The 23,365-nt window shown below is 29.1% G+C and overlaps 1 protein-coding gene across 2 annotated transcripts in view; it reads left to right on the top strand.

Annotated features, from left to right (window-relative positions):
* The window catches only part of LOC129958078 (kinesin light chain-like), a 48,643-nt gene that overhangs the window by 5,685 nt on the left and 19,593 nt on the right, over positions 1 to 23,365 (top strand). The window contains exons 2-6 of one of the 2 annotated variants that reach the window (XM_056070258.1): positions 3,568 to 3,652; positions 13,356 to 13,451; positions 13,572 to 13,809; positions 21,611 to 21,844; positions 21,979 to 22,060. In XM_056070258.1, the coding sequence (XP_055926233.1) occupies positions 13,393 to 13,451; positions 13,572 to 13,809; positions 21,611 to 21,844; positions 21,979 to 22,060 (613 nt within the window). In that variant the 5' untranslated portion in view covers positions 3,568 to 3,652; positions 13,356 to 13,392. The remainder of the gene's footprint in view (positions 1 to 3,567; positions 3,653 to 13,355; positions 13,452 to 13,571; positions 13,810 to 21,610; positions 21,845 to 21,978; positions 22,061 to 23,365) is intronic. The other variant, XM_056070256.1, reaches the window with a different exon arrangement.

The following is a 23,365-nucleotide window of genomic DNA, read 5'->3' as shown; positions in this document are numbered from 1 at the left end:
AATTCTTTAGAGCATAAAAAGGGCAGATAATCCTTTATTAATATTTCATATATTATTTAAAATAACCAAGCATATGTGTTCACTACTAAAGTATTTGCATTTTTGAAGGCTGTAATTATCAAATTAAAATTAAAGAGTGCTTGGCAGTTACAACTGAGTTTAAATCGGGATAGTAAATAAAGTTGAAACCGGCTATTTTCCTTTTTTCATTTGTAACTAATTCTTTTTATTTCAGAATTTATATCTTTTTCTTGAGATTTTTTTTTATCTGATTTCTAATTCAAAGTGGTTTCTTAATGAAACTATGGAAGATGTTAAGGAATTGATGTGATGCAAATAACTAAAGTTAATGTAACAATGTCCTGTCAAGGAGTTTTTAACAAATTTGTTAGATATTTAAAATTGCAGAAAATTTTATTTAATTAATTATTATTATTATTATTGCTCTTTTGAAATGATATCTAAATAGAATGTATGATGGGAAAAAATAATAATACTTATTACTTTAATATAAATGTAGTCATTGTGCCTATATAAATATGTATGTGTATATATTCCACATTTCCTCTTAAACAATGAGGCAGAATTATAAAAAAATCTTTTCAGACTTATTACTTAAGACAAGTGAAAGAATATTGTCAACTTTTCAAAGAGCAAAAGTTATTTAAATATTCAATAGAAAATTAACTGAAATTTTGCTATTTTTCCGCAGTAACTTCGGAGCAAATTATCTCACAAGAAATATATTTATGTTGTCTTAAAATTTAGAACTTTCATTTCCGTGCTATTTTTCCTTAAGTTTTTATTAATTTCTTAAAGTTTAATAAATAATTGATTAGGTGCAAACGATTATGAAATAAAGAAATTTGTAGATACCCCATAGCTAAACAACGGTGAGACTTTGAAATACTCATTTTTTTTTATATTTCTGTTTTATTTTTAAAAATATATATGACAATATTTTTATTGACTTTAAAAACAATTTGTGCACTATTTGTTATAATATTTTGCCGTTGAAGAACAAGAATACAAACAAGATAAAGAATATTCTACCAGGACATATTAGTAGAATTCTGGAAGAACAATAAAGAAAAGTTTAAAAGTAGGTGATTAATAATTTATGTCAAGATTAACTATTGATTTGGTTTACTATTAAAGAGAAAATTAGTGATCGGGGATTTTTAAAAATCGTCTAGTTCAGTCGATATTCTCACTTCAATTGAAAAACGTTTCAGACGATAAAAACATTTCGTGTATTGCATTATTTTATACAAAAGCAGTTTTTACATAAAAAATATTAGACATAAAATTAATTATTCCGGAATGAGGTTTGGCGTATCGACTAGTATGGTAATAAAGTTCAAGTAATTTTAAAACAGCATTACATTATCTGTATACATGGAGTATAAACTTAAAATTGTATTATTGCAAAAAAAAAAAAAAATGAAAGCTTTGTTGACTTGTGAATAAAAAAAAAGCACACAGTTTTAAAAAAAATAAAGCAAAATTTCATTTGTATAAAATGTGAGAAATTTGTTTAAAATTTTTAAATATTGTTGAACTTAAAGCAGAACATTGTAGACAAAAACTCGTGATCATAAGAATAATAAATTCCCGTATTCACTTTAAAATATGAAGAAACGAATGACGTAAAAATGTTCCAAGAATAAATGACGAGAAGATAACCGAAATATTGCTGATATAAGCATAAATTAACCATGGTTCGGAATGTATATTTAATTCGAATTGTAAGTAGTGTAAGAGTGCAAAAGTTATTGATAACTACCATAAAAACTCAAACGTCAGTTTAATTAATTCAAATAAGAAAATGCTATGAAAAAATACTAAAGCAAAAAATGGGCATCTGGCAATTTTACCAGCTGTTTCTTTTAGTCATTCATTTATTTGTTTGTCTCTCTATTAGCGTCATTTGTTTATATATATTTAGATTTTGCATTACTATTTCTCCATGGTTGTTGTTGTTGTTGTTTTAAAAATAAGTTCTTTGTAAAAGGAAACTTCTAATCTAATCATACTGTAATATGATAATGAAAAGACTAGAAGGAAATATCTTTCAAATACCAGAAGCAAACAATAATGGAAATAGCTTAAAGATATGAAAAACACATTTATCTCAAAAGAGCAAAATAACATTTTCTAGTCATTAATTTAGTTTCGACTTCTCAAGTTAGTCTTTACGTTGCTTTAGTAGGCTTATCATTCCCTTTTAGAATTTAAAGTTTGAACTCTAGGCCTCGATGAGTTTAAACACATGAAGATAAAGTTGCGGATTTTATTTGTTTTCAAATATTTTTAAAAATAGATTAGCTATGCATCATTATAATAAAAAAAAAACATTAAACAACGCACATTTGTTTAGTTTCAGTAGTTTTCGTTCTAAATGTTACAAAAGAACGAAAACAAACCTCAGGCAACTCTACGGTAGAATGAATTCCATGCTTTCGAAGTTAATATACTATCCGGTCTGGTTAATCCACCTTCAGTCATGACTCACGTCACATTCACCTCAATTGAACGACGAACAACTTACTACACCTGAATTCCATTTCTTTCCACAGAAGAAGAGTCAGTATCATTTATAAAACTTGATCATAATTCTTTTTCCATTTAGCGTGGATTTTCTTTCTGGTATCTCTTTTTAGATAGAATCTTATTTAATGAAACGTGAAACTCAGTTCAGATGTTGGCTTTAGATGATGTTGTTTCATTTTTTTTAATTGAAAAAACGAATGTTGCAACGTTGATGAAGCATGATTACGACTTTTATTCGTATGCTTACATGTAAGCTTTCATTCTTGTTGACAGAGCCATATTTAACATAATACAAATTTCAACAAGTACAATACAAAAACAACAAATACAAAAATTGTTCGCTTTTGTTGAAGTAATTCCATTGATTTCTAATTAAAATTTCTAGTTCAGAGTTAATATAATCTCAGAATTTTCATTCATTAGTTATAATATAGTATCGTTGTGGTTTGTTTTTTCTTCGCAAAAGTTCTAATTAAGATAATGCTTTCTTTCCGGAACTCGTATCAAGTTCATATTTTAGATTTAGCAACCATTATTCTTCATCAATAGAAAAGTGTCAGGATCATTTATATAGATTATATAGGTAGCATCAATAATATTGTTCTGATGCACTATGATAAGATTAGAATCAAAATTATATCATTCATTCCTCATAAGCATAAAAAAAAAGCCAGTGACTATAACAATACGGTATTATTGTTATATGTATTATAGAACGGGAAGAAACAGATGGTTAAAAAAAATTGTTTTTATGCAATTCAAAACTAGTCTGAAACTTTTAGATACCTTAAATAAAGCTCTATTAATATCTTGAAAATTACGCAAAAAATTTTTACAAATTTTTTTTCCCAACCATCATATTTTGAAAAAGACCGAGTACCGAAATATATATAAAATTACTTACTTTTTTCTTCTCTATACATATTATTAATTAACTCATTGCATCTAAATTCATTAATTAAAATTATTCATTCGGATCATCTTGCCATCTAAGCCCCATCAAATTTTTTCCAGCCCAGATGAAAAGCAGAAATGCATATAAAAGTAGATTATTCCGGCAGTGTAAAATAACATCATAGAACTGGGAAGGTACCTGAGAGTAAGTAACACGGCCACTCTTATTTCAATTGTTGAACGAATAAAAAATTCTTGGTTATTAATGCTATCTGCGCTTTTCAAATTTTTAAAAGGTTTTTTTATTTTTTTTATTTTCATTTTTTAATTTAAAATCTCGCAGGACATCTTTATCTTGCAGGCAATATGGCGGTGAAAGTAATTCGGTCATTTTCCTATTTTCCCTCGGTAAATTCATTTATTTTTACAGAGTTTTATTTCAGTTGAGCAAAAAAAAAAAAAAAAAAAAAAAATAGCAATAAAAAGAAAGAATTGCTATACTTTATAAAGGAAATTTATTAATAAATTTTTTTAAAAAATCAAAAATTTTCTAAAATGTTACTTAAAATTCAAATGATCAAAAAGTTAAAAACTATCGCCATAAACACATGAGGTTAGAGCAGAATAATTGGTAAAGAAAAATTGGTAAATTTAACATGCTGTTCCGTTGTTTCCATTATATTTTCATTAAATTACTATTGCTTCTTCATTTTTATTGTTTTTGTGAATGACGTATTCTGTATGTTTTCCCTAGTATGATTTATACGTTTGCGATTTCTTTGAACTGAAGTAACTTTTGTAAATCATCTTGACATTTTAAGAAAATTTTATGCAACCATTAGGTTTGAAAATAATATTAAAGTTATCCTTATTATATAATATTAAAGATGTCCTTCGGTTGATTGTAGCTAAACTGTAGTTATTCCAGACTGTCCATTCTCAGTGGCGTTATGAGAAGGGGCGGATTTTGAGAATATGAAACCACAGGTGCTAAATTATTGCAAGGCTCCTCCTAGGTCGACTATTGATAACAATAAAATAACTGAACTAAACTTACTTGTGTTTTTAACTGTACCTTTCTACTTGCTTTCTTATATTTGCTACTTAATTTAAAGATAATTCCTATATTATTATTTAACGCATCTGTAGCGTGTATTTTTCCTCAGAAAATAAATTTGTATAGAAATGTACAGGATTCCAAATTTGAAACCCGGTTTCTCCAAAGACCCTCCATGTGTAGGAGTCTGGTGAACGATAAATCAGATATCCAAGGACAAACACCCTCCCGCTGGTGTGACATGGAAACTTAGATCCGGATGTCGTCTTCGTCATCTGACCATGGTTCAAAATGACGAGACTTGTCCCGAATCGGTAACATCCACCGCGTTGACTCAAAAAGAGAATTCAATACAGTCAAACTTTATGGGTTATTCTATGTCGTTAACTATACTATCATTCTGATAATTTAAAGTCATTATACTATTGGGGAAAACAGAATTTTAATTTTAAATAAATAAAATATCTTTTTATTCCACAGGCTAGGTTTCCACTGCTTAGAAAAGCTTCTTAACTTCGTTCTTAGCATATTTATATCTAATCTCTCTAATGTATATTTAATACTTGTAATAGATGTTTAATATTTCAACCGAAATATATAATAAAAATCGAAATAATACGATGTGCGTAATACAAAAACTCTATTTCATTACATTTACATTTAAAAATGCATGAGTTTTCAGTAAAAGTCATATAAATAATAAATTTATATACGTGTAAGAAATGCAGGGAAAAATAGTTGAAAAAAAATTTGAGCATCATTGCTCTATTAAAATAATTCAATAAAAAATTAATCATTTAGCTAAAATGCCTCCACTAAAAGAAAGTTCCCTTTTCTAAATCAAAAATATATCACGTCAATAATTTTAAATTTAAACTGTTCCAAATCAATCAAAGACAGCAAAAATGTTCGTGACGCAAACATGAATCATTGTGTTCCACAACGTTAAAAATAATAATCCAGTGAATTCTTTCTATGATTCATCTGTAAGTTCGCATTCACCTGTAAATATGAATGCGTGTACATTTGTACGGTTTTTTTATGCTGCCTGTAATGATTTACACAATCAAAAGTAGTTGAACCAGTTAAACATTTGGTGAAACGAGGGCAGATACTGGTTTTGTTTCTACATTTTTCAGATGAAGAACACAAGGTTACGCACAATCATAATTCAGCATTCTGAGTAATAAGAGCTTTAAAATTTTCAGTTAAATATTAATGTAAAATAAGGTAGTCAGCTACAAGAAACTAATTATTTTTAAAAAGAAAAATATTTATTAAGTTAGATGTTCTTTTTAGTTGATCATAGTAACTTGCTACAATTTTATTTAAAATAATTCTGTACTTATTCAGAACAATACATTAAAAATTGATGTGATATGTTATCTTATTAAGCATTTGAATAATTAATTGTTAAATCGTGGTGAATTTTTGTTGGTTAAAATAAATTTTTTAAAATTAATTTCTTTTCAATTCCATATTAAAAAAAATAAAAATTTGGTTAAAAGGAAATTATCACGCAGTGTTGAATTTACACTGGTCAATATGGCAGAACGAAATTTCAGGTAATAGTTAAAAGTTATTACTGTCGGAAAATCCCGATTCGAAGGACAAAACAGCTATTGTGCCATTTAATTTCAGTCACGCCCTCATCATATGGTATTTTCACGCATTTTCTAAACTAGTGTAGTTAAAACTTTTCACAATTTCTTTAATGTCAAAAAGTTAAAGAAAATTTCTTCGTATATTGTAGGAAACTTGACTTACACATTTAGCAAATCGGCGACAAGTTTAATATCACTTCATCGGTAAAATTCAGAATATAAAGCGAATCTGATTTAAAGACTTAATTTTCTATGAAAATGACGTCGTCTCATGTTTTCGCAAATACAAAAGATTGCAAAAGTTTAGTTCTTTTCATCCTTAATGTGACAGACATTTATAAGATAGAACGAATCTGTCATGTTCACAAGAGAAAAAAAATATGCGAGTGGATACGTTATGTTTTTACTTTTTTTTTCAGTAAAAAGATAGTAAAAACAAACACTGTTCAGAACCAAAACTATTGATTGATGTTCTGCTTATTTGAACTGCAGCAATTCAATATTACGAGCCCCCCGTTTTTTCACCCTTCTTTGAAGAAAGTTGCCGACATTTGATAGGAAAAAGAAGAGGCCTTTACCGAACTTGTATTTTATTGTGGGCGACCGTACATGTCCAGTTTAAACGATGGTCAGAACCGGATCTGATTCTATGCTCAACTAAGAGATTACGGAAAAATTATCTCAAAGTTTATTCATATAACAAAAAAATTAATTCATGTCCCATTTCCGTTAAATTGGAAGTTATATTAAAAAAAGATACAAAAAAGTGCTTTTTTTTTTTTAAATAATAAAACTTCGAATTATACATACAGTCGTCAACGGATTATAGCCAGAGGTAATAATTTTTTCATAGGTAGACGTCTGTTTGATATCACGTTTTGAGGACACACAAGGGTTGTTTGAGACTGCCTTAAACGATGAAACTACAATATCTGTATCACCACCTTAATTTCCAAATCTTCCTCGCTACTCTAAATTGATGAAGGTTACTCATTACGGCAAATATAATATGCAGCAGGCTCACATACAAATGCAATGTTCATTTCATTAACTTATGACTTTTGGATGATTATGCTCCACCATGAGGTGATACGCAGTGAGTAAGATAAACGCTTTTCTGGAGTTCTTTGTTTGACGTGTTTTCTTTCAACTATTATTTTCTGAATTGTTTTTTTTTTTTTTTTTTTTTTTTTTTTTTCCTGAATTCAAATGTTTCTCTTTAACATTTTGTTTTAATTCCAAATTTGTGTGATGTTTCTATACATTGCTTCTATATATATTCCAACATCTTTCATCACGCACCTATTTAGATGAAATCAAAGCCAAAGGAACATATGCAAAATCGTGGAATGTTTCCTTATCTGAAAACAGAGAGTATCTCTTTCTCTGTTTTCAGAGCTCTTTCAAGTCCGAGCTTCTTAAGCTTTTTCCGAATGCGACCTTTTTCAAAAGGAGATAAAAATCTTGCGATGTCATTTTATGTAGAGAATTGTTACTGAGTCCATAAATTATGTAAAATATAAAACAGCGATTAAATAAAAATTGCCAGAAAATTTTAATAAAAATATGTGAGGCAAAATTATTTTCTTCTAGTGACTGACTTATGTTGAAAAAAGTTCTAAAAGTATTTTTGCGAATCCACTATCTTTTTACGTTACCCTGACTAAGGACAGCAATCCACAATTTAAGAAACCATGCATTAAGTTAGATTAACACCATGCTCTGATTCCATGGTCGTAACAGCTATTATGTCATCTTAACCTCCTGATATATCTCAATACAAGTTATGTACACAGCGGACATAAACAGTTAGGCAATTGCATTTTTTTTTTTTTTTTTTTTTTGCGAAATATTAATTGCAAGTTATTAGTCAAAAGGCAGAATTGTAATATAGTATATTAATTCTTACGTTTGCTAAAAAGAAGGTCCTAGGTATTCCAAATCTACACCAAGTGAGATGTTGATATCTTTTTAGTCTTTGTTTCGGTCATCTCGATGAAGACGTTGTGCTGCGAAACGCTATCTGTGATTTTATGATACTCATTCCACTATGTAAGTGACTGTCGAGAATACCAGAAAAATGTCCAGAAAAGAAACATTATTTGCCTTGTATTTGGTTTCATTTATGCGAAAAAAATTTCAAACATTTGACAAGAATTGATTTACTGATGAAGCATTTTTTTTTTTGTAAGTAAAGCAGGGCAGCTAAATGGAGTATGTGTGGAAAAGATAAATTTTATGTGTTTCATTGCATCATGTGCACTCTCATGTTTGACCATAACATTCCATTTGCCAAATAAATTTATGTCCTACCTGTGCAATAAACCATCCCAAAAATACAGCTACCTGTTCACGTCACCAGTACTAATGACAGATAGAAACAAAAATTTTGCGAAAGATTGTCAATATCATAGAAAAAATATGAACGGCTCATTGCCAGTATAAATGTTTGAATTCTTTCTCTATATTGCACTGAATACACGTGGAAGAAATTATTTTGGATAAAAAGGATAATGTGAAACAGATACATTATTGATTTATAACATTTCTACTGATTTTTCATTTTCTTTTTCTAACATTTGTCTTCAATAGTTTTGCTTTCTATAACCTTCAATAAAATGCCACAAAAGCATATGGAAAATCGGGACAAATATAAAAATCTGACAAAAGAGGATATGACAAAAATAGGAATACAAACACAAGATTTTTTTTTATTTGACATGATAAATGATTCATCAAGATAAACAAAAATGTCTTTGTTCATCGGATGCAAAAGTAAATCAGTTGGAATATTTTTCCTTATTTCAACGATATCTTTCTTTCAACAATAAATTTCTGACTTTTATTTATTTCGCCATTCTGTCTTTTTCGTCATCTGAGAACTATTTAATTCAACGAGTGCTAAAGACGAACTGTGAGCTCTACGGATCATCAAGTTGTCTGAATTGTGTTCAGCCATGCGTGGACCGTGAAAATCCAAATACTCGTTTCTATAAGCAATTCAGTGTAGAACTTGCCATTCTAGAGAATCGATTGTGAATTTTTGTTGATAAAAATGCTGAATATTTCATGCTTCCAGCCTGATAAGCTGATGGACAGGGAGCTTTGACTTTCAGAAAAATATCGAAATAATTCTTCCGGCATAATGATTTGAAGAAGTACTAATGCAGAATTCGAGCGAAATGATAAAGTGAGATTCAAGATAGATATATGAAAACGAAAATAAGAAAACAAAACGTTTTTCTTTCTCTGTTATCAATCAAAAAAATCTGTTTTTATATCAAGTATATGTTTGCATTGCATTCCAATCATATAAAGAGCTATTTTGGGACTGGTAGAGGAATGAGTTAATGGTTTCCGGATGTTAGGAATGCAGTTAATAGAAGTAAGAAAGAGTTTATGTCCGATCAAGTATAGTTGTTTTGGAATATTACATTTTTCTTATTTTTGATTTTACTGACTTTTCTTTATTCTTACAAAAAATATTATATTGCCTTGGGTGAATTTTTTTTTTTTTTTGTCTTTAAATATGTCCAAGGATTATTGCAGGTTCTTAATTTTTTTTTCCCCACTAGCGACGTCATTTTTGTCTAAATGATGTTTCTGCTACAACAAAATTATAAAATATCCAAAAAATTGAATGTTTATAACTAGTCAATAAGAATAAATTGAATTTAAAAGACTTATCCAGCAAATCTTAATTCAATATTTTAAAATCATGTCACCAGTTTGGATTTTTTATTTTTATATTCTTAAATGAACCTCAAGAAGAAAAGGTTTAAGACTTATTCTGAAGTATTTGTTAATCATTTAAGATCTCATGAGAAACTCGACTCCGATTGCAGCAAGTGAATCATTTTCTTTCTCCTTACGGAGTGAAATGTTCATGCTTAGAAGGTGACATCTGTGCTTGCATCTCTGCTATAGCATTATAACCCATTTCTAAGAATAACAACATGCTAAGTGTGTATCACTTCAGACAACGAGCTTATGCAAAAATATTTATGCACGGAAGGCTCTTCTCGAAAAAAATCATATTTATTTATTTCGTTGTTACTTTTGATTAATTTATATCTACTGTTTGTCCTATCCAAATATTTACATTTATTAATCATTTCCCCTTCATTTTTTTTCTTTTGTTGTCATTCTAATTTGGAAGCACCTTCTGCACTAAAACTCGGAAATATTGTATGTACTCTAAGACTCTGCTTTTTCCTTTCTATCGCAATCCAGTTATAGCAATTGACTGGATTTTTCATAAAACAATCAAATCGTATTGTTTCTAACTGAATAAACCAAACATAAAATAATTGCTTTTTTTGAGAAGTTTCAAATCTGGTAGATGCATTATTTGAAGCTCTACAATCCGATTATATCCCCTCCAATTGGAAGTTTATTTAGTTAGATTCTAACTCAGGTGTTGCCCTCATCAAAATAAAATTCTTAAGATTCATCCTTTATTAATGGTTTTCGGATGGTTTCATCCATTCCTATTAGTTCAAACAGAAATAATTATACATTGTGATTCTAAAATCATGGGACAAATTTTAAGGGTAAGTTAGACATACAGAAGGGGGTCAGTGAATTAAGTTAGTTACTCCTTGTCTTCGAATTAAGTAAAAGAAAAGGATACACCCAATAAATTACAAATAAAAATACACAAGCAAAATTTTTAGAGGAATATAAATTTACTATAGCATAAAAACCCATTTCTAAGAATAACAACACGAGAAATGTGAATCACTTCAGACATCAAGTCCTTTGAACACTTAATTTAAATATCCGGTTTGTTGCTGATATATCTTATCTGTCATTATTGTACCTGCCATACTGCGTATAGCATGTAATGCTTTATTTATGGATTAATGTGCTATTGTAGATTTATTTTCCATTAAAACCATGTTGCACATTTTATCTGGTGTCTTTTCTTTTAATTAAGGTTTGAAAAAATTGTCGGCGAAAATATCACTTTTTTATGATATTTTTAATTTCTAAACAGTTTTCTCAATAAAACTGTTTGAATCTTGTTTCTACGTTCATTCTTAAGGAAATTATATTCAGTTTTTATATTCGCTTAGCTTTCGTTTTAATGCTAGTTTGCATCATTAAAAGCTATTTTCTGGAATTCTAAATTTTGGTAAATTCTTATTACGAAAAACCTCACAAATTAAAAGCCATTATATATACTTTGTTTAATTTTGGCATTATAATTCCTCAATATGTTCAGTAGTACCTGAACTACAAAACAAGCAATCTGCACCTTTAAAAAAAATTTACAGTCGCTCTAATGCTTCAAAATGTGAAAAAATTGAAAATTGAATACTGTTTATCATATGTACCTCAATATTTAAAGATGAGACATAAATGCACCTTGTCTCTTAGTTCAGAAATTAGGTAAAACATTTCTTGAGTTGTCAGCCAAATCTTGAAGGAATCATTTGACAAATTTCTAAACTAGAAGGTTTTTGTTTTGTATCTCTTTTTATCTTCTCCCCCCCCCTCTCCACAAGAAAACATATTTCTACTCTTTTCAAAACATTTTTAGCTTATAACTAATATATTTTTGTCTCATAGGTGTTTATTCAATGTATTTCATGTAAGAATTCAGAAATATAAGCAAAATCACTTAAAATATAAAAATTAATACCGAACATAGTCGCGTATTCACTGACGAAGCGACCTGTAGCTACTCCTTCTTTACGTTTCCAACTCCATGTTTAATCGCACAATAAGTAATTTCTGCAAGACTGACTCACCATTCAAAATTTTTCCCATGATTTTAGATAGCCCTGTAAATAACAAAATAAAAATAGTCTGAGATGCTACACAGATTTTCTTTTTCTCATTTTATGTTTCATTACAAAAAAAATATTTATTGATTGGAATACAAGTTCTGTTTCTGCTTTATCCATTTTTCATAGTAAAAATTGCATTGATGTTGTAAAATAAAAATATTTACATTTAGAATGATCTGTAATAATACATGCAAAGGAAATTTCTAAAACTCTAACACCAGGAATACAATTTCGAACCAATACAGCGAAATACTTTTCTAAACGAGGTAGTTTTTATCGCTCATATTTGTTTCAAAACATCTTTTTCCGTAAAATAATTAAAAATGGAAAAACTCAGCACGATATGTTACTTAGATCCAGACAACAGCTGTCATGAATGAGGGAATGACTCAACTTTATCGAGTTGAAGAATGAGTCAGGCTCACGGATTCAATTAACGAATTCAGTTTTGGAGTTTGAACAGGATTTGAGTAATTCACATCAATGAAAGAAATAAAACCAAGTAGAAAGCTAAAATAAGTGCCCTGCGTATTTTTATCTGGATAATAATAGTAATATCTATAATCAAATGAGTTACCTCGTTAAGCAGCTGGTGAATCTGCACTCGAAAGCCTTAAAGAGAACAAAAATGACACAGACACTTAAAAATAATAAAAAAAATATCTGTAAAAATGTTCAGAAAGAAACTACATCTGAGGATCTTTTTATTATTATTACACATATTTATTTATCATTTGCATATATGTCGCAAGCAAATGGCTTTCCTTTTTTTAGAGATAATAAAATACTACAGTTCAGTTCCAACATAAAAACTGGTAAATTTAGCCAACAATATTATACGCAATACAGTTAATGAAGATTTTATATTCAGAGCTAAAACTTAGGCGAACATATTTGTCATTTTATTGTTGAGTCATAGGTGCACTGATTTTTTTTTCCTTTATTTACTTCTTTTATTTAAGACCTTACTTAAACTGTCTTTATAAATAACTATTATAACTATTGTGTAATATATTTATAAATAAGCATAACAGATAATAAGAAAAATTAAAAATCATATTTGCTCCTTTATAGGGCGTTAAACCTGATAGCAGATTTTAATTGAAGCTTTTGGCATCCTTTTTTTAAAACTGATTCTTAATTCGCCGAAACATCTTAAAAGTTTCGATTAATAAAATTATCCTTGTGATAATAATGAGATTAAGATAAATTTCAGTGAGTCATTTCTTTGAATAACTTCCATTGCATAAATCATCATTTTCTCGCGTAACTTTTGTCTTCCGGGAAAATGACTTCACCTTCTATCCATGGTTGGCTACTGGCTTTTAAGCATCGTAATGCAATTACGGTTGGTTGACAATGCGAACAAAATTTATTCTTTCTACTGCTACTAGATTCAAGATTTTTGAATGATTTCCGAATACTTAGGCAATGTATTCTTAAATTTTGCAGATTGTTCCTAGAGATAAGGTGAGGGATCGTCACTATTATGTTTTCTGGAGCAAAAATGAGGCTCCTGAAATGGCGAGAAAAAAAGCATCCGAATTGGTGAGTATTCCAAATGCAAAAATAAATGATCATTTAAAGTATATATGCACTACAACAAAAAATATGTTATTGTCAAAAAATGTATTCATTGAAGTTCCAAATTTCATTTCAAATATGCAGGAAAACTGAAATTCCTAGACCTACACTTGATCGAAACAAGATTGTTGAAGAAACTAAAAATGCCATGAAATATTTAGAAAATCTTCATGAAGAATATAAAAGAATCCTTGATCAACTTTTGGAGCAGCTGCCAACTTTGAGTGAATGTGGAGATGACAAAAATTCTCTCATTCAACAAAAAGTTGACTTTTTGAAGAAAAATCTCATCGTTATAGAGCGAGGTCTGGAAGATTCTAAAGTAAGTGCGCAATGATTCTTTTTAAACAAACAAACAAAAACTTATGAATTTTCAAAGTATCTGTAGTGTCTCTTTACAATATCTAGATTTTTATTAATAAAGGTAAAATAAAACCACGAAATGAATAAATGTAACTAACTTGCAATTAAGAGAATAAAATTATTTCTAACCTAATTATTAATTGAACCAGCACTTTAAAAGAAGGTAGGTACAAACAATAATAATATTTTAATGTAATTGAACTACAAAAATTTCCTCTCAGAAAAGAAGAGGTAGGGGAGGGAACCTTACTATTTCTCTTATTTATTGCTTTATTAAACAAACCTTTTAATGAGAGCCTTTACATTAGTGGTTTTCTTTCCTTTTTTACAAATAACAATGAGTGTCAATATGGCAACGTATATAATGTAATTTTTTGGTATTGGTTCAATAATTAACATGCAAATCATTCGCTGTAAATTAATCCGTCAACCTTTCGATCGGAACAGCAGCACTGAAAAGAAGGATATTCTATATCCAGTCATCGACACTTTGCCTGACCTTCATATTTCGCGAAACAAAAATGTCAATAAGCATGCCATGTCAGAAAGAGTGTGATATTTTTATAAAGTGATGCCTCCCAATCCACTTGCCTTTCACCTTTAAAAGTCCCAAATGAGTCATCTCCATGTGTTTTTCACCGTGTGTTTTTAGCATGTGTTTTTAGCAAGATGAATGAGCTTCCTTGCTCAATCGTTTATCGATCGAAGTCCAGTCGCACAGCTGTTATTTAGACGAGGACAATAACATTCGCTGTTAAATGAAGTAATGCATATTTTTTTTCGTCACCTCCTAAGGCTGTTCAGCAAAACTAACAAACTAAATTCCTTGAAATTAAAAGGAAAAATTTCGATGGAATTGCTGTTTAATTACTCAGGATACAGATTCAATAATATTCTATCTAAATATATCTATTATATAGAAAGCACGAGGAAAAAATGGATATCAAATCAATAATATTCTATCTAAATATATCTATTAAGTAGAAGTCACAAGTAAAAAATTGAACTGCATTAAATTATAAAGTTGCCTCTATTGAGCTGGCCAAAACTCCACCACACACAAAAAAACAGAAAGAAAAAAAATTTTTAAGAATATGACGTTCATCTTGGTTTTCACTCCAGGATTTATTGATACATATAAAAAGAGGTTGTCAAGAGTAGGCAATTTCGCCTTTAGCAATGTGAACAAGATTACACAATATCATTATCTTTTAAGTATATAGGGATCATATTCAGGGCTACTTAACTGGACGTAATAACACACCACATAGCTTTTATCATATTGTCAACTTGAGTCGTTCACTGAGTATAATGATTTCAATGTAAAACGAAACCAGCCTCCGTGAACTGCTTGGGCTAATGATAGATATAACAAAAAGAGGCAATTATTATCACCGATCTTTTCTGCTGATAGAAAATTTCAAGTTTAGATGCAAGATCATTTTCCAATTAAGTCGGAAACATTGCATCGTTTCCCTATTTTTTCCCCTTCGCTTTCTTTCTTTCTTTCTTTTTTCTTTTTTTTTTTTAATATTATTTGCTCAATCTTTATCATTTAAAGCTTCATTTAATACAATTTTCAAAGATATATATATGTATCAACAAATAACATTAATGTTAAATAAAATTTTAGTTGCGTGTTAACACTTAATATTTATTATAAGAAGACAAGCTAAAATCTGACGTTTTTATAAAACGCTTTGAATCGGGCTTGTTTTAAACCCCGAATAGAATAGTTTTTTTTTTTTAATCATCTTTTCAGAATTTATTCATCGCAAATATTACGATTAGTTTCAAAATTTTGTTACATTTTAAAAATCGGTTGGTATTGTATACACTTTTAATCTTTGCGTCTATGCAAAAGCATAAGTACATTTAAACCAGAAAAATACTAAATATATATTTATTTGTATTTGCGCTTGTGATTAAAAATGAAATGAGTCATTGTATGGATAATATTTTTAAAATGTATTAAAAGATATTTAAATAACAGTTTTCAAAGTTCTCAAATTATATAAAAAAATTTCCAATTTTACAAAAAAAAAAAAAAAAAAAAAAAAAAACATTAGTACAACTACGTGTTATCCAGAATGTGTTACGTAATACTATTAATCTTCATAAATTTATAGCTTCATAAAAAGAAATTACAATCTAAAAGTAAAACTGAAATCGTAGTTCTTAACATCGTTTTTTTATAGCTTTTTTTAACTTATCAGTTTATGCGTGAGGGAGTAGGGAGCAGAATTCGCCTACACTATAAAATTAAAAAGGTTTCTTGTCCGAGGTTTTCACAATTATAAAATAGAGACGACATGATTATTTTATTCAAATAAACACCAGTTACGATGTTACAGATTTCTTTCATATTGTGCAGGTTTCATTTTCATTTCGAAAAATAAAAATAATTATTAAAAACACACTATTATTAATGAATTTAAAAAACAGATTTTTAATATATATATATATATATATATATATATATATATATATATTATATATATATATATATGTAATGATATTTTAAACTCTTAATTTAATTCAAATTAATTTCCAAAACTTTACCTTAATTTAGCCCTTCCTAACTTCATTCTAAAATATTCTCTTATTTCGTGATCCAATTCCACTTTCAGTTTAATTAATTCCTTTGTAAAAAATAATGCGACATCAAGAACTACGTTTCAAATGAGAGTGATACTTTGGTACCCTTGAACAGGTGTCAAAGGTCATTCCCTCGGCGCGTGGCCGGAAATCCTATGCTATATAAGGCGAGCGATCATTTATTTGTTCGGTCCTTTTTGCCTTCTGTTTTTGTGCTGCTTTGTACCTTTTTGTAAATAATCATGTTTGCCTCCCGAGAGAGAATAAAACGGAATTAAAAATACAACGTCTCGTCTATGTCTTCAAACCTGCATTCTACTTAAACCAATATATATATATATAAATTTTATTATTATTTTTATTTTAAATTGATAATTAATTATTATACATATTAAGGAACCTTAGAATAAGCATTTTTTGTTTACAATCAGATAGTGCCATTAGTCTAAGATCAAAATTTAATTTAAAAATTTGATAAATTGAACATTTGGCAAGTAAAATAGTAAAATAATATACTGTTATCGAGAATCCACATATGTACAAAAATTTAGAAACAGTATTAGGAAGAGAATTAAAAAAAAAAATCGATTATAGAATTCCAAATCTACAAACATGAAAAAAGTCAAACTAAATAAAAAAAAATTTACAAAAGAACAATCTAGCAAATACAAAAATCATTTCTGAAATTTATACAGCAAGTGGATAGCTGTATTATTTAAATGGAGATTATTTGTTAATATTCTGTTTGAATACTTATAAATGCTTTTATTAAGCTTGCCTCGTTTCAGATTTGTAAAGACTACATTTTGTAATTGATTTTTCATTTTTTTTTTTTTTTTCAGTTATCACCTTAGAGGTTTGAAAGTATGCATACTTGCGTATTCTCGATGACAACACACTACTTTAATACTTTCACAACTTACTTATCAGTTAGTCAATTAATTTAATTAAATCTGTATTCATTAAGACAAGTTTTACTTTATAATAAATTTGAAAAACAATGGATCGCTTTATTTTAATTATTTTTATTTCTTAGTCTTGAAACTAAGAAATAAAAACAATTAAAATAAAAAAGTATATTGTTTAGTATTCTAATAAACGTTTATTTCTAAAAACTGTACTTTATTAAATTTACTGATTTTTCGATTAAGAATTGCAACAAGCTTCTGTTACATTTTTAATTTTACTCTAAAATCTATAACGAGAATTAAATATTTCTTCCCAAAGTGCGTGTCAGTGCGGTTTTACTTGGCTTTTTAGTGTCAGAAGGAGCATTACTACTATATATTTTTTTAAATTTTGCCACCTCATCACTATGAACATTTCTAATTCAAATGAGAGAAAGGAAAGACAACAGCAATGTGTATACGGCCAATTAAATAGATCTGTGACCTTAGTGTTTTGAGTTTAGTTAAATGCATTTAGTTTTTAAATTCAGCAATCAATATTTCTTATTATCCATTGTATGCTTTAGATGATCATCTGAAGTGCTGATATCAATAAATTAAATGAAGTAAAGAAAATTAGCAACAACAGTACCGCTCGTTGAAATTTAAAATTTTGTCAGATAATTCGAAATGATTTCTGTCTAAATAGGCAAAATCTTCAAAATGAAGCTCGATAATTTTTAAAAAATTGAAAATCATAATGGTCCAATATGAGATTTCGATAGCGTAATAGCAAAAACTTACCTCCATATGCGCCCATTCGATACGATTTTGGCGGTAAAAACTTTATGAAATATAAATTTATTTATTTTCCCAGAAAATGAATGTATATGAAGAATACTAATATTAATCACTCAACAACAGAACATTCTTTTGGTGAGAAGAAAACAAAAACAACTAAATTCAATAAAAACCGAAAATTCGCCACGTGTGCTCAGTCACGTGATTAGAGAAATACTTGCAATTTATTACGTGAGCGATATACCTTTCCCCTGTCTCAATAAATGTATTCGCCTGTCTGAGGTCGAAGGTCAGCCGAACGAAACTGATGAGGGAACTTTTAACGGTTTTTTTCTGCAAGAGAGGCAAATATAGTTAGAAATTAGAATCTAATTTGATATGGCGGGCCATTTGCAATTTACGTTAATCAACTTCTTCCGTCTTTTTTTTTCTTCCTATATATATTTATAATTATTATCAATAATGAAAACAGTGGTTAATATTTAAATAACAAATAATGATTTGATTTATAATTTATAAAAAAATTTTCGACAGTAATTCAAGCACTTTGACAGTTACCCTCGCTATCTGTCTACTAAGATTGATTGTTTTATTTACCAAAACTACTTTCACATCCCTTCAATATTGTGATAAATTAATGAAAAACCGAAAAAAAATGTTGTTAATTGAATGTGCAAAACAATGACTTTTCCTTGAGTATTCAACAGAAAAAGAAAATGATTGTTTGAACTAAAATAAAAACAATACCTACAGAACTGCGTTAACACTTCTCTTGTGGGTTTATTATTATTATTATTATTATTTACAAATTAAATTAAATTTATTGCTTGTGGCGCTGCTAGAGAATAATCCACCGAGAATACGGTGCTATGCAAATAAAGGTTTAATAAAATTAAAAAGACGACTACAAACATATTAAAATTAATAATTACAATTTTTAAATATTTCATGTTTTTAAATTGAATAAATATTTTCCTGTCTTTTCTTTTTATTTGCTTGAAATTAAAAAAACAATTAATTACGTTTGATATTTATCATGGGTCAATTCTTACTATTTTTAAAGATTAATAGTCATCATCTATACGAATTTAATTTTTTCTTAGAGGACACAAATTAATGAATCCACCAGAACTATGTAATAATATGTTTCATATACTATAAATGCATATAAAGAAAAACGGAAATCTATGGCATTTTTTATGAATGGCATTATAACTGGTCATATTTTAGACTTAAATATTTGCATTCCGTATTCTTTTCAGAATTATCCAACTTTAGAGTAATAAAGGTGGAATTTCAAAGTTCCTTTACATTTTAAAATCATGATTTGAAAATTGCATGGAATTAAATGCATTCTTACTTTCTTGTAAGCGAAATATAAGAGAGAAAATATTGAAATTGTTAAAAAATTCGAACTCGAGATTTTGAAGAATCAGATCATTTCAGACTTCTGTAAGTCCGAAAAAGACATTTTTGGAATTTTGTCTGTCTGTCTGTGAACACGATAACTCAAAAACACTGTGAGCTAGGTGGATGATATTTAGTATATGGATTTTACACAGAATTTGTAGATTTCTATCAAATTTTGGACGAAAGTTTATTTGTCTGTGCGATTACAAGTGCACTTGATAACTACAAAATTCGAAGAGCTAGGTAGATAAAATTTGGTATATATGTTTCACATCTAAAATATAGATTTTTAAAAAAATTTGAACAAAATCTGTCAAACGGTTGACTATCAAACTGCCTGCACATTTCCATTTTTGTAAGCAGAATAAATCATAAACACAATTACTTTCAAAATTCGGTACATCTTGTGACTATAACCATAGTTCAATGTCAAATTTTGGTTTCATTCTTTTGGCAAAAAAAAAGGAGTCCAAAATGCACATTTGATTTTCTGATCTTGTGCATTTACCGCATGCCAGCGACTAGTCACTAAAGATCGCAAGTTAGATTCTCGTCAAAGATCAGTCTTCCATAAATGCTGCTAGCCAACGGCATGTAGTTAATATGCATGCATCATTTTCTTTACTGCGAAGCACACAATTGTCATATGTGGGACTTTGAAAATTAAAAACTGAGCCCTCGTCCTTGTCCAAGGTTAACATTTTTATGCTGGGCGCAGGGATAACACCTTTATTAATAAATATGCTGGAAAGTTTCGGTGGATACCATTTCCACTCGTTTAGTTACTGCATCAATTTCGAATCAAAATTGGCATAACTGAATACTTAATAATTTGAGTTCTAAGATGCCATAAAAATCAGTCAAATAACAATTTCTAAAATTATCACTTGCGAATAACCGAAATCTGAAATTAGAATAATCGAAATTACAAAATAAGAAAACAATAGTACTGCTGGAATATCAAATTTAGTCTGTTCCTACATTTTTTTTGTTATGATTTTAGTTCATATATCCTTACATATATAGTTCATATATATATATATATATTGTTTTTTACATATCCAGCACTGCTCGGTTCTAAATATATTTTCAAGCTTAAGCACTTACAATATTTTTAAAGAACAGTTTCCCGTTGCGCCATCCTCCGTTGATTTTTTCCCCATGCCGTTTGACCCTTGGATTGTAGTTAAAACCTTCTCTTCTGTCAGCTTGTTTTGAACCACTATTTGCTCAATTTGAGGTTTGGTTTGATTTGGTTTATTGGCGCAAGAGCCATATTTGGGTATACTGCGCCAATCGGTAATGCTTACTTTGAGAGATCTCTTTACAAAATACTGTGATGTACAGAAGCATATACTGCATCATTTATCTGTGATTCGTTCACTCTTGACTTTCTCGTTCTGATATTTTGACGACAGTGACTAAAGCTTTAGATCCTAGCATTACAAAATTATGCTAAACATAGAGGCAGATTTAGGTATTTTGTTGCTCTATGCAGTGCACATTACGCAATCTTATTTTAATAACCGTAGAAGAGTTACATCAGTTCTGCCTAGTCACTGAAAGATAAGGCTGTCAAGACAATAAATCAGGCACTGAGATGAACTCAAAATGGCTCTCATTGTGTATAGTCCATACGTTCACCACTGACGAAAGGGAAATTTTCAATTGTCATTGGCATCGACCCCCACACATTATTAAAGCCACTGGGGAAGCGAGAACTGGTTTACTTATTCTGCATTTTCTCGTGAAAAGTGAGGATCCCCAAGGAATCCTCACTTTTAATAAGATATTCACTTTAGTAGGCTGACACAGGCAGTATGTGCTTTTATTTTCTCGTCCCATGTCCGAGATCCCCAAGGGGTCCCCACTTTTAATAAAATATTCACTTTAGTAGGCTGACATAGGCAGTATGTGCTTTTAATACAGTAAATATCAATGCCGAAAAGCGAGCATAAATGATGAACACTAGCGTAATATATTTTTACACTCTCTTGAGAATCTTACTGACTCTTCCATTTAGGTACTCTAATCATGTGAGAATTATTTTCTTTCACTACGCAGATTTTTTTAACCCTCAACAATATTGTCGAGAATATTGAGAATGAAGTTCGAGAAAGCGAAGAAGAAATTGGAAACCTTAAAGAAAGAATCAAAGCATTAAAACTGGAAAACAATACCTTGCGGCGTGACCTCTCCATTACTCAACGAAGATTAATTGAAACTGAAGAACAGTCAGTCACCTTGGAAGTAGAGAGAGATCATTTGGCTTTCATGAATTCTCTTTTGTGTGAGGAAGTGAGTCAAATTCTTTTGGTTCAAAAAATATATAATATTTTAATTCAGTTAAAAAGAAGTCTTTTTCTTCTTATTTCGTTTTTTAATTTCCTATAGTGATGTCATTTTGATGAGATGTCGATTTTTTGATTCAGCCGTGTACAGAAGAAACATCAGACGAAGGAGAATCACTTGACCTCAGTTTTATAGATGAAAAGGAAACGGATGAAACAGAAGGTAAGTGTAAATGTAAATGGTCAATAAAATGCTGTTTCTGAAAATGTAAGAAGTTTGCAATGGCCTGGTGGCGGGATTTCAGATTCATCAGAAGATGACTGATAGGGCTTGTCAGTTTAAAGGTAATTTCACTTTCAGTTATCATTATCCAAACAATTATGAATTCCGTCCCTAATAGCATTCATGTTGCTATAGAAATTGTTCAATGACATCATCATGTGATCTCATGTAGACGTTGAATCCACTAGTGTTGTTCAACCAAAAATTAGAGCAATTTGGTGGCTTATAAATTTTAAATAATAAAACTAATAAATTCGGACTTAGTGACAAAAAAGATCATTCCTCTTGTGCTAGCGGCCATCTTTCTACCCTCATTTGTTTGCGAATTATTGACTATCAAAGTAACTCTAGAATTTTGAATCCCCCTGCATGCTAAATAATTTTTTGTTAATCATTATGTAATATTTAATTGCACAAATTAATACCTAATCGTAAATAGTAGGGCAATTTAAACATTTATTTTAAATATACTAATTAACCCTTTGTCTGTGGTACCTGATCGACTCCCGTGCATCAAAGAATCGTTTTTCTAAATAGCAAGACATTATAATTCAATAATATTCATTATAATCCTTCACAGACATTATAATTCAATAATATTCATTATAATCCTTCACAGATATTATAATTCAATACAAAAGTGGCTTAGTTAGTGGAATAGTTATGTACTTAATCATACATAAGCATTCAAAGGTTCTATGAACTTTTAATTGAAGGAATAAGGCAATACCTTCTAAAAGGTGCCATTTAATTAGATAACGGAGAAAAATACGCAGTTAATGGTTTAATCACCGCACTGTGCCAGAAGAGTTTACTCTCATATTTACAAATTTTGCTTCCAGAAAACACAGAGCCTTTACTTTTGTATTTTAACGGAATTCAGATCGAATGGCATATTTATTTATTTGAATTATTGTTTTTATTTCCATGTTGTCGAAATTTTGAGAGCAAAATTAACATAATTTTTCACATAATCATACATTATCATTTTTATATTGTCAAATTGCATATACGTCTTATTTTTCTCTCATATTTCTTTTATATAAAATATATATAATATCTTCAAACAGTAGGAATTACAACACTAAATGTATGGAAACATAGTTTTTATTAATAAAACATAACTTTTTTAATTAACTGTCGAAAAATATTCATTAAAACCTCCCTTATGATTCATTATGTTTGTGAACAGAATATGAAGAAAATTTATTCAATAATCTTATTTGCAAATTATTTGTGCTCTAA

This window comes from Argiope bruennichi, chromosome X1 (genome assembly GCF_947563725.1).
Source record: "Argiope bruennichi chromosome X1, qqArgBrue1.1, whole genome shotgun sequence".
Lineage (NCBI taxonomy): Eukaryota > Metazoa > Arthropoda > Arachnida > Araneae > Araneidae > Argiope > Argiope bruennichi.
Note: the sequence above shows the minus strand (reverse complement) of the source record. Positions and strands in the feature narration are given on the sequence as shown.